The sequence below is a fragment of the Panthera pardus genome, unplaced genomic scaffold (assembly GCF_024362965.1).
Source record: "Panthera pardus isolate Hobbes unplaced genomic scaffold, ASM2436296v1 HiC_scaffold_25, whole genome shotgun sequence".
NCBI lineage: Eukaryota > Metazoa > Chordata > Mammalia > Carnivora > Felidae > Panthera > Panthera pardus.
Window position 1 is genome coordinate 38,594,315 of NW_026526821.1, and position 12,768 is coordinate 38,607,082.

General features: G+C 41.9%; 1 protein-coding gene across 1 annotated transcript in view; it reads left to right on the top strand.

Moving 5' to 3' along the window:
* Positions 1–12,768, top strand: part of SPTLC3 (serine palmitoyltransferase long chain base subunit 3) — a 134,912-nt gene that overhangs the window by 78,757 nt on the left and 43,387 nt on the right. The window contains exons 7-8 of the mRNA XM_019462506.2: positions 1,270–1,375; positions 10,584–10,803. Coding sequence (XP_019318051.1) covers positions 1,270–1,375; positions 10,584–10,803 — 326 coding nt within the window. The remainder of the gene's footprint in view (positions 1–1,269; positions 1,376–10,583; positions 10,804–12,768) is intronic.

Below are 12,768 nucleotides of genomic sequence, written 5' to 3' on the forward strand. Positions count from 1 at the left end.
TAAGGTAGTGGTTCCGAATGCGTGTCATGGTACCAGACTGCATAGGTTCAGATCCTGGCTATGCTGGTTGTGATCATAAACTTCAGGCAATTTACCAGACCTATATGTGCCCTGGTTTCCTGAAACATAAAATGAAGGTACCTCCCCTTAGGGTCATGTTTAGGATTAGACAAGTCATTACAAAGAATATGCTTAGAAGGAAGGCTGGAATCCAGATAGGGCTTAATAATTGTGAGCACTTATTAATGTATCCAGATGCTTCCAAATAATTTTCAAAGGAGTGCTAATTTTTCCCGTGCCTTAAAGTTTGGAGTGGGGGATGTCGAAAGTCAGGTCTCAAAGTGTAGGAAGTGAGACACCTGCCAGCAATGCCACCACTCTGTACTAACTCAGCTAAACTCTCATATGCTCATGGCTACACAACTGGTGAGTATCAGTTAATGATATACCTCCAAGTTCATTTTAACCTGGTATCAAAGCTGAAGCCCACAGGATGCACTTAATGGAGAATCTCCAATCTCTGCCGAAGCAGAAGAGGAGAGCCCTTTAAGAGTTTATGAAACCAGGGTGCCTGGATGGCTTAGCTGGTTAAGCGTCTGGCTTTTGACTTTGGCTCGGGTCATGATCTCACAGTTCGTGGGTTCGAGACCCACAGTGGGTTCTGCACTGGCAGTGCAGAGCTTGCTTGGGATTCTTTCTCTCTCCTTCTCCCTCTGCCCCTCCCCTGCTCGTGTGCTCTCTCTCTCTCTCTCTCTCTCTCTCTCTCAAAAGAAAAAGAGCCTATAAAACCATGTGCCTCCAGCAGGGGGTGGGGGTGGGGTGATTCTGCCTACTATATAAACCTGACTACTCATCTTGTCAGAGTTAAATTGTACTAAAGTATAAGCCTCTCCCTCCCTCCACCCCAGGTGTTCTCTGATTCTGATCTGGCTCTCTGAAAAAGTTCAGGTCTAAGCCTGAGCCTAAGAAGCCTGATGCCTTCTCTTGGGGTGCCTGGGTGGCTCAGTCGGTTGAGCGTCCAACTTGTGGTCTATGAGTTCGAGCCCCGCATCAGGCTCTGTGCTGACAGCTCAGAGCCGGGAGCCTGCTTCCGATTCTGTGACTCCCTCTCTCTCTGCCCCTTCCCAGCATGCTCTATATCTCTCTCTATCTCAAAAATAATAAGCAAAAAAAAGAAGAACGAAACCTGATGCCTTCTCAAAAAAGAAAATGGGGGAGGAAAAATCAAACCCTGTCATGACTCACTTTCTTTTTTGGTATTATTTAAAGACATGCAAAGCCTAGAGAAGCTCCTGAGAGATGCTGTAATCTATGGCCAGCCTCGAATCCGCAGAGCTTGGAAGAAGATTCTCATCCTAGTTGAGGGCATCTACAGGTATGTAAATCACCTGAGATGTTTGCACACAGTGGGGCCTGTAGCAAGCTAACAAATGAGGAAAGGCTGACCTCTCCTAGCTAAATGGAAAAATGAGTTAGGTATTAGGTATTATGGAGAGACCTGAGCCAGAGCTACCAATGTGAGCTGTCAGCCTTGGGTCACCTATCTTTTCAATGTCTGTACATATGGCAGAATACCTTGGAGGCTGGATGCTTGTGAAGGTGTCCTCAGAAATGCCCTTAGAGGGTATTGCAATAATTCTTTCCACTACCTTTCACTGGCCCACAACTTCAAAGGCTTTTTCTGGCTGGGTTATTCAACATCAGAATGCTTCTTGCCTTCTATGGCTATAGTAGATATGGCTGCTACGTACCCAGATGCTTCTAACTAGACAGTACACACAAACTCCAGTGGCTTGCTGAACTTGGCCAGTTGTTGGCATTAGAATACAAAAACCCTGCACATCTTCCACAAGGTAAGACTAACCTCAAGGGCAATTCCTGATCCAAAGCTGGGAGCGGCTGGACTCAGCATCTGAAGGTATGCTCCATTTCCCACCACTTTGAAGCTAAGTGGACAAAACACCCACTAAGCCACTGAGAGCTGCACTTTTATGAGGAACATGGTGGTGGGATTTGCTTCATTCTCTGTCCAAACTGGTTACTGACACTAAAATGAAGGGTGCCTCCCAACCCTTCTGTTGAATGCCCAAGTCCCTGAGTCAAAGAAACATTATCTCAGAGTGCTCACTCCTAAATCAGCTCTCAAACAATCGTAATGTTGAAAGAATCAAGGGAGACGTTTCTTGTAATTACAGAAAAGTGAACAATATTAAACAGAAGGGAATGAGAGCTTAACTTCCCTGCAAGGAGAAGTGTGTTTGCAAAGGAAACTTGAGATCTGATAGAGCTTTTCACTCAGCCAGAGTGCACATCATTTCTGTTCCATGAATAGATAAACCAGCAGCAGAAGAAATGTGTCTTCATCCCTTTTGGAAAAAAAGAAGTACTTTCTACTAAATGTAAAATAATAATAATAATAATAATAATAATAATAATAACAACAGCAACAATAAAAAGCCAGATATCATTTTGTTTTTTCTCTAGTCCTTACTGCCCCAGGGGTTGGTGTTCTGGGTGTTCCCAGTGCATCTGTGGGGTTGCAAAGCTGGTATTTCACATTTTCAGTAACCCAATGTATGCAGTACCTCCTCAGGTCAGCCCCCAGACTGTGTCTTCTTTGTGAAGTCTTTGCAATCACCCTAGAGCAGCATTCTCAACCAAGGTGACTTCTTCCCCGCAACCCACCTCTACTCTGGACACACTTGGCAATTGTCAGTTGTCGCAACTTTAGTACTACTGGCATCTGGTGGGCAGAGGCGAGGGATGTTGCTAGACATCCTACAGTGCGCAAGGTAGGCCCTTACAACAGAGGATTACCCTGCTCAAAATATCAACAGTGCTGAGGCTGAGATACCCTGCTATGGATTAATTCAATTAATAATTCAATTTAGGGGCTCCTGGGTGGCTCAGTCAGTTAAGCATCCGACTTTGGCTCAGGTCATCATCTCACGGTTTGTGAGTTTGAGCCCCATGTCAGGCTCTGTGCTGAGAGCTCAGAGTCTGGAGCCTGCTTCAGATTCTGTGTCTCCTTCTCTCTCTGCCCCTCCCCTGCTTGCTCTCTCTCTCTCTCTCTCTCTCTCAAAAAAAAAACCAAAATAAACATTTAAAAAAATTAAAAAAAAATTCAATTTAATTAATAATTTACTCAATGGCCTTGAACTTGCTACTTTTGGGAAGTCATCTCCTATGGACTCTGGGCTGTCATAACCTCAGGCACAGGTCTTGCTCCCTTGTGTGATCTGTGCCAGCTGCCAGCTTAGGAGGGGAGCCCTTATCTAAACACCTGTCATTCAGGCCTGGGCTTGCAGGAGCATGGATCCAGCTGAGGGAGAGCAGATTAGGCGTCTCCTTTAACCAGAGTTAACCGAATCCAACTGCAAATAAACAAAGCTTAGCTCCACTAAAGGAAAGTTGTGTTTTAAGTACTTTGATCGTGGCTGAAATTAAGTGGACCACCAGCGTTTCACTGTCAACTATTCCCATCAGTTACATAGAGAAACCACTCCAGCAGCAAGGCTTGTTAATGGCTGGGCCCATGTCACACCATGGTCTCAGGAGGGCAGGAGGGCCAGGTGTGGACTTTTGGCTCCACGCCGGCATGGCACCAAACCACAACCTGGGATTCACTAGCAATGGTGCCTGCTCTGTTATCTCATACTGTGTAACAAGCCATTTGAAGCATAACGGCTTACACACAGCAATGAATTAGTATTCCCCACATCGCTGTGGGTTGTCTGGACCAACTGGGCAGTTTTTCTGCTCCACGTGGTGCTGGTTGGGGTCATTCATGGGGTTGCATTCAGCTGGGAGTTCAACTGGGATCTGGAATGTGAAAATGACCTCACTCAGCACTGGCGGTTGACTGAAGTACCTTGTTCCCTTCTCTTCTCTGGAGTGCCTTCTCCATATGTAGGCTCTTCTCACTGAGCAATCAAGGTGGAACTTCCTTACAACATGGAAGGAACATCTGTCTTCCAAGAGGATGAGAGCAGAAGCTGCTGCCTTTTAATGGCTAGGCCTAGAGCCAGTACAGCAAATCTGCCATGCTCTGTTGGTCAAAGTATGGCAAAAGGCCAGCTCAGATTCAAGGGGAAGAGAGAGAGCACCTCTTTTTTTTTTTTAATTTATTTTTGTTTATTTATTTCTGAGAGAGAGAGAGAGACAAACAGACAGAGTGTATATAGGGGAGGGGCAGAGAGAGAGGGAGACACAGAATCTGAAGCAGGCTCCAGGCTCTAAGCTGTCAGCACGGAGCTCAGCGCAGGGCTCAAACTCACAGACTGCGAGGTCCTGACCTGAGCTGAAGTCAGACGCTTAACCAACTGAGCCACCCACATGCCCCAGAGCCCACCTCTTAATGGGAGGATTGGCTTGTGTGTGGAGGGATGGGGAGACTTGCAGGCAGTCTTTGGAGACAATCTACCATAGTGGCTCAGTCATCCTGACATTTATTTATACAATGAAACCTCCACTTTCCATGGACCTCCCTTCACAGGAGCTTTCTTTTATCTCACCCGGACAGAATCTTGTCTTTAAATGAAGCTGTGAGCTAAAAGGGCCCATTCAATGCTAGGAAGCAGGGCACTTCTTAGGCCTCGATATTTCCTGGGGCCTCAGTTTCCTCATTTTTAAAACAAGGCTAGCCTAGACTGGAGTTCTGGCACATAGTGGGCATTCTCATTTGCTTCTATCACCAAAAAATGAAATTATTTCCCACAAGATTTTCCAAAGGGCCAGGGTTAGGAATCAACAGTTCACAAATACACTTCTACTTTTTAGAGTTGTGTTATAGACACATACCTTGTTGATATCAACACAAAGCTTCCTTTGAAGTTTTACTCCCAGATATATATTTTTTTATCTATTGCTATGGTTTGCCACCATGGGGAAAGTCCCCCCACCACAAAAGCCTCCCATGAGTCCATTTTTTTTCATAATTCCTAAAAAGAGCATTCAGCCAAATCAGACAGTTTCAGGCAGGTATCAAGGTAGGAAAAGCTAGATACCAAGTCTAAGAAGTCCATAAACTCCACAAAAGCAGTTATGAGAATGATAATTATAGTAATTAACAGTAATGACAATAATAATGCCACCATCCATAAACCATCTAAGTCTCATTATCTATATAGAGAATATGGAGGAGCCAGGGTTTGGAGGAAGGCCCAGGCCCTGGGTTCAAATCCTAGTGTTGTCACCTACAGCGCTGTGTCCTTCATAGGGTTCTTTTGTAAATATTAAATAAGATCATAGGACCAGTTCCTGGCAGAAGCCCAGCCCACAGTAAGCCCACAACAAGGGCAGCTGTCTCCATCATTAAATTTATTTTCAGTCGAGGAAGTTGCAACGTGGAAAACGGTAAGGTGTCTGCAGAGTGAAGCTGTTTGCTCTTCACCCAGCTGGAGAATGGATGTCAGGGGAAGCAGCTCACATTTATTATGTGTCTGCTACTTACTAAACACGTGGGCTTACTCCTTGCTCCCCATGTGTGATTTTGAGTAAGCCTCCCCTGTACATTTTTTATAAAGCATTTTATATCTATTTTTAAAGGTTTATTTATTTTTAAAAGAGCGCGAGTGGGGAAGGGTCAGAGAGAGGGGGACAGAGGATCTGAAGTGGGCTGTGTGCTGACAGCACAGAGCCCAAGGTGGGGCTTGAACTCATGAACTGAACCATGAGAACATGACCTGAGCCAAAGTCAAACACTCAACTGACTGAGCCACCCAGGTGTCCCCCCAGTATTTTGATATCACTGTGAAGATGAAGACACTCGACTCAAGGCAGATGGCTGAGATGAGAAAGAGCCAGGGTTCAAACCAGGCAGCCCTGCTGGGACAGAGGCCCCATATCAACAAGGGAGTCCATTCACGTGTCCCCATCCAACGAAGTAAACACAGAAAATGTGAAGTCATCCATGTGGCCTTCGCCATTTACCTACCTAGGGTTCAGTTTCTTCATCTGTAAAATAGGGAGATTGAAACTTGAAATATAAAGTTCCATGAGTTCATGATTTGGGGCTTAAAAGTACAATCGTATTTTAGTGTTCTCATCTGCTTTCTTTTAAGTATTGTTCGAAAGTCAGACTCTTCTAGTTTTGTGTCTCTGAAAAGTCATTGTGGTTGAGAAATCTCAAAACTATTAAAAAATCTACTAAAGGGGCACCTGAGTGGCTCAGTCAGTTAAGTGTCCAACTCTTGATCTTAGCTCAGGTCTTGATCTCAGGGTCGTGAGTTCAAGCCCCGCATTGGGTTTCATGCTGGGCATGAGGCTTACTTTAGATTAAAAAAAAAGGAGAAAATAAAGAATATATATATATATATATATATATATATATACACACACACACACACACACATATTTATGTGTGTGTGTGTATACACACACACACACACACACACACACACACACACACTAGAGAAGGGCAGCGGGTCCCAAATAACCTGGGATATAATCTAGTATAACTAGAGCCCAAACTTCCAAAATAAAAAGTATTAAGAAATAATAACTAGCCCTTCCAGAAAATACATATGTAAACAAATGTTTAAGTCTCAGAATATCATTTCCTCTAAGGACGTAAGCCATTCTCCTGCCCAAATTAATGTAAGTTTAAGGATTGAGAACTTTAACCTATGGTTTAAACAAATAAAGAAAAAAGAAAAAGAAAGTACTTTATTTTTAATTAGTCTTAGCTCCTTTCTTTTCCTCTCCTTACCTTCTTTTCTTCCTTGGATTATGCTTTGGGCCCGCCAAGGAGATTTTTCCACCATGTAAGTTGGCAAATCAGTGGTTTAATGCCCAATCCTGCCAATGGATAATATGCTTTATATGTGGAGGAGAAGGTGGTGAGAGGGAGATTTCAAAAAAGAGTCTTGTCACTTAGCTAATACATTATGTAACAGAAAAGATATAAAGAAATTATTCACTAGCTTGCTAGTTTAAGAATAATTCAGGTCCTTTCACAGAGCTTCAAATGAACGGGTAGAATTATCTCTACCTACAGTTGTATTTTAGTTGTTTTTCTTTTTTTGAAGTCTCTGAAACACAACCTTCCATTCAGGAAGAAAAAATAAAACACTTCATTTTTGGCAGTGTTTTTTGACGGCAATTTATAGGAATCACACAGATAGCCCTTTTTATGCATGCACAATCTCAATATCCCACTATAGGAAAAGGTTCGATTCAAATTTGGTCACACTGAGAAAATGAAAACTTAGTGAGGGTGAATATAACTCTTTATAAAAGCCGAGTTCTCCCTAGGACCCATGTGTGCCCTGCATTAACTCCAGAAATCAGCAGTATTGTAGAGTCATTAATCTTAGAGGAAGAAATATAAACCAGGTGGGCAGACTCCTAACATCAGCTAGACCAGCCCCAGCGAAGGATAGCTAATTAGCTGCCTTGAGTGTCTGCAAACTGTTCAGCATTAACTCTGGCTCCTGCCAAATTCGGTTCCAGAACAAAGAATGGCTCTTTGTGACATGGCAGGTTTTTAGCATAGTTGTGTTACCAACTTATAACATGTTAAAGATGAGAAGTAGATTCTAGAATTTTGAGGGCATATAGCCATTTATTATGTATGACACCCATATGCCTCTCTCCTAGAAGATTCGACACAGAGTATTGTCAAGGGCTCCCAATTTCTCGAGTTGGGCCTCACTGCAACCATTTTCTCCTAAGCTCCTCCTAAGAAAAAGAATGACTCAACGAGCGCTCATTATGTGTCAGACACTTCACAAGCATTATTTCTAGGCTTCCTTAAAAAGACCTTATGAGCAGGGTTCCATCATCATGCTTGTTCTACGTGAAGCAAAGAACATCACGTATGTTGCCCAAGTCCTCAGCTGGGAAGTGGTGTGGCTACAATCTAAGCTTAGTCAGATGGCCTTACCTTCTACTCTCAATGCAAACCATGTGAACAAGCAATTAATCTAAGAAAATACTGGAATTAACTTACAAACTTATATAAGAGAAAATGACTGTATTTGTTTTCCATTTCATGAAAATCTGAAAACAGCCATTCAGACTGGCCTTGTGAAAAATACAAATGCAGTAAACTGGCTTCATTAAAATTACCAACTTCTGCTCTGCAGAAGACCATGCCACGAGAACAGGAAGACAAGCCAGAGACTGGGAGAAAATATTTGCAAAAGATAGATCTGATAAAGGACTGTTATCTAAAATACACAAAGAACTCTTAACACTCACCAGTAAAAAGCAAACAACCTGATTAAAAAGACCTTAACTGACACCTCACCAAATAAGATACATACATGGAAATTCACATATGAAAAGATGCTTCACATCATATGTCATCAGGGAAATGTAAATTAAAGCAACAAGATACCGCTACACATCTGGTAGGAGGCCAGAATCTGGAAAAATGACAACAGTAAAATGCTGGCGAGGATGTATGTGCCACAACAGAAAGGCTTATTATACACTGGTGCTGGGAATGCAATATGTACAGCCACTTTGGAGGACAGTTTGGTGGTTTCTTACAAAATGAAACATATTCTTACCATACAATCCAGCAATCATGCTCCTTGGTATTTACCCAAAGGAGTTGAAAATGTGTCCATACAAAATCCTGGAAGTGGATGTTTATAGCATCTTTATTCATAATTGCCAAAACTGGGAAGCAACCAAAATGTCCTTCAAGTCAGAGGATGAATAAGTTAACTGTGCTACATCCAGACAATGGAATGCTATTTGGCACTAAAAATGAAATGAGCTCTCAAGCCATAAAAAGATATGGAAGAGACCTAAATGCATATTAATAAGTGAAAGAAGCCAATCTAAAAAGTCTACCCAGTGCATGATTTCAACTATATGGCATTCTGAATAAGGCAAAACTCTGGAGAGAGTGAAAAGATCAGTAGTTGCCAGGGGTTGGGTGGGGAGAGGAACAAATAAGCAGAACACAGTGGATTTGGGGGGCAGTGAAGATAGTCTGTAAGATATCCTAAGAATGGGTACATGTCCTCATACGTTTGTCCAAATTTACAGAATGCACAACACCAAGAGACAACCCTCATGTTGACTCTGGACTTTGGGTGGTGATGATGTGTCAACACAGGTTTCATTTGTAACAAAGGCATTGCTCTGGTGAGGGATGTTGATAATGGGGAAAGTTATGCAGATGTGGGGCAGGGAGTGCATGGGAAATCTCTGTACTTTCTGCTCGATTTTGATGTGACCTTAAAACTGCTCTAAATAAGAAAGGCCTTTAAAGAAACCAAAAGTACAAATCCTGCACTTGAAGATCATTATACTCCCTCCAGACCAACACTACTTGGCCTGGGCAACTGCACAACCAGCTGGACTGTTTTGACTGAATCGATCTGACACTTAAGTTTATTTTTGTAATGCATTAAATTTAATAAATAAACTAATTAGGAAGAAGGGAGAAGCTCAACTTTCTGTTTGCATCAATCGATTAGTTCTTGAACTAAATTGAAGGGTTGCTTGAGTTGTTTGACAAGCTCCTTTGTGTGGTGAGGGTGAGAGTCTGTGTGTTTTCATAGAACTCGCCTGTCAGTGCAGTCAAAACTGTGTGTGGTATAGACACAGCTCACCAAGTGTTCTGACAACTGATTAAAGCCAAAAGTTCTTTTCAATCCACTGAGTTCCAAAGGTGCCATGTAAATATGAATTTTACTTATTTATTTACTTCATACTTTTCCCTTTGCTGGAGGACTTGAAGTGATTTTGCAATTTATGATACCATGAAAAATTAAGCACTTAGGACTAAAACAAAAGGGTTCATCTATGGCAGTGGTTCTCAAAGTGTTGTTCCCAACCAGCGGTAGGATATCTCCTGGGAGCTTGGTAGAAATACAAATTCTCAGCCCACCCCAAATCTGCTAAATCAGGATCTCTGTGGGGAGTTGGAGGGAGGCAGTAATCTGTGTTTTAACAAATAATTCAGGGGATTCTGATGCTCACTCAAGAATGAGAACCATTGGCCTAAAGGAATAAAAAGATGGGACACTACCAGATACCTCAAATAAGCCCTTGATTTCCAATAAGCACTGAAGAAGAGATCCTAAGAACTTTCTATGGTGCTTTTATTAATACTATGTGTCTTAAGCAGAGTTCTTCTGTGTGTTTTTAATTCTTTCCTTTAATCTTTGGCAATTCAAGCACTGAGTTTAGGTCAGACAGAACTGGTCAAACAGAGAGCAGCAACCTGATAAAGATGGATTACCATAGAGCAATTTAATTAAAACTAGCAAAATACCTAGAATCCAAAATGGTCAGTCTAGTTACACTAGTTGACTTTACAAATAAATTGATCAACAATGCAGCGAGCTAGTTGTTTACTTGGGAATTAGCTATAACAACTCAAAGCACTTAAATCTACGGAATGTGAATTATACCAATAAAATAATACCAGGTTAGCTTTACAAGATTAACAGAGTTATCTTAGCAAAATAGAATATGCCTTAAGAAGAAAGGAATTGCATATCCCTGTCATGGCTGACTGGTCTCAGGGCAGGCTGTCTGAGAAGTACTGGAAGGGAGACCATCACAGAGCTTCCCAAGAAAGTGTACACAAGTGACAAGCATTTCTCCTTATGCCCTAGCATGGAAGGTTCCATCGTGAATCTGCCCCAGATCGTGGCTCTAAAGAAGAAATACAAGGCTTACCTCTACATAGACGAAGCTCACAGTATTGGGTCCGTGGGCCCAACTGGCCGGGGTGTTGTAGAATTCTTTGGACTGGACCCTCGAGATGTTGATGTGTTTATGGGCACATTCACCAAAAGCTTTGGAGCCTCAGGAGGTTACATAGCTGGAAGGAAGGTAAGAGAGGGACTCCCTGTGTCTATTTAAAACCTGAACACTCTGGGGACACAGTCTGCAGGGCTTCTCTGGATTCTGTGAGGACTTCAGTTCACTTCACCACACCTCAATAGATCATGGCAACCCAGATACAGTGGCTTCACAGCCAAGTAGACCCAGAATGTCAAAGAATTCACTGTCTAATAGTGAATAGTAATCACATTGTAATAAAATGACAACACCAGAAGTATACACAGACAGAGACTTACTACAAGGAGAGGGATGGTTCACTCTGCAAGGTAGTATCTAAGGAGTCTTAGAATAAATACCAGTCTTGTAGACAAATGATAGGGGAAGGTATCTTTCAAAAAGAGGGAATAATGTATAGCAAACCACAGAAATTGATAAGGGAATGTTACAGAATAAGAAGTAGTTTGGTTTTTGTAGCATGAAAAACATAAAACAGGTAATAGCAACAGTGGGCAAAGGTCAGATTATTAATGAGGTTGACCCTGTGCTACAAGTTCTGGGTTTTAAGAGTTTTAACCAAAGCCATAGTAAGATCAGAAATGCCTTTTCAAGAGATTTTCTCTGCAAAATAATTCTATCCCACATTTTGGATAAGCCATACATCAAATTGTGTCACCCTCTAATATCTTCTTTAAGATTTTATTTATTTTTTTATTTATTTATTTATTTATTTATTTATTTATTTATTTATTTATTTTAAGTAATCTCTATCCCCAATGTTGGGCTCGAAATCATGACCCTAAGATCAAGAGTCACATGCTATGCCTACTGAGCCAGCCAGATGCCCCTCTAATATCTTATCTACATGATTTAAAATTCTCACCTGATGGAATCGGACTACTGAGTGTTATCCCTGTTGTTTTAGGGCCAATATCATCAAGGGGATTGCCAATATAAACCAATAAATGTTTAAAAGAAATTAAACAGAGGGGTGCCAGCGTGGCTCAGTAGGTTAAGCATCCGATTCTTGGTTTGGGCTCAGGTCATGATCTCATTGTTTGTAGGATGGAGCCCCATGTAGTCTCTGTGCTGCGCATGGAGCCTACTGAAGATTCCCTCTCTCTCCCTGTCCCCCACAATCTGCCCCTCTCCCCAACTCATGTTCACTTGCTCTCTCTTTCTCAAAATAAATAAACTTTTAAAAAATAATAAAAAATAAAAGAAATTAAAGAGAGGATTTGATTAATAAAGAAGCCTGTTGCCTGCCCTTTATCCAAGTCCTGATAGCTGTCTCATTCAGGCCTACACCTGTCCCAAAGTGACTTATGACAGTGATGTTGGCTTCACTGAGGAGGCACACTGGGCCCAAAACCAGTGCATGCAGGTGGCATCAACAGTTTCTCCAAAATTCCCAATTCCTTACTCATTACTTACACACAAGAGTTCAGACTCCTGGTAAACCAGTTAGACAAATTAGGGATTGTAGCAGAATACAGTCTATTCACTGAAAGCCCATGATTTAAAACAACAGATTTCACTGTGGTCCCTTACCTTGCCATGAGATGCACAAATGCTTCAAATGTTCAGAGTATTCAGTGGTCTTGACCCTTCAATAAGCATTACTTTCTTCTAAGCTCAAAGCATCGTTTTCCATCCTCCCTCCACTGGCCTTTGGGAATTAGTTTGGTAATGCTAAAAACATAGGGAATGCCTAGGATCTACAAAATTTAGCTAAATCTGGTGAAAGGTTAAACGTTCCCTTCTCAACTGTCGAAGCAAGGGGATCAGAGGGTCTCAAATTTAGGAGGTCCCTTATCCGGGTTACATTGCTTTGTGAGCTTGTGGTTTTGTGATTACTTTAGCAGCAGTTCCGAGCTACAAAATTTTTAACCAAGCGTAACTATGTTTCCTGAACCAAGGGCACCTGAATAAACTGAAGCAAGCATATCCTTGAAATGTTGTCAAATTTGGTAGATGTCACATTTTCCCCCTGGAGTTCCTTCATCTGATAACTGC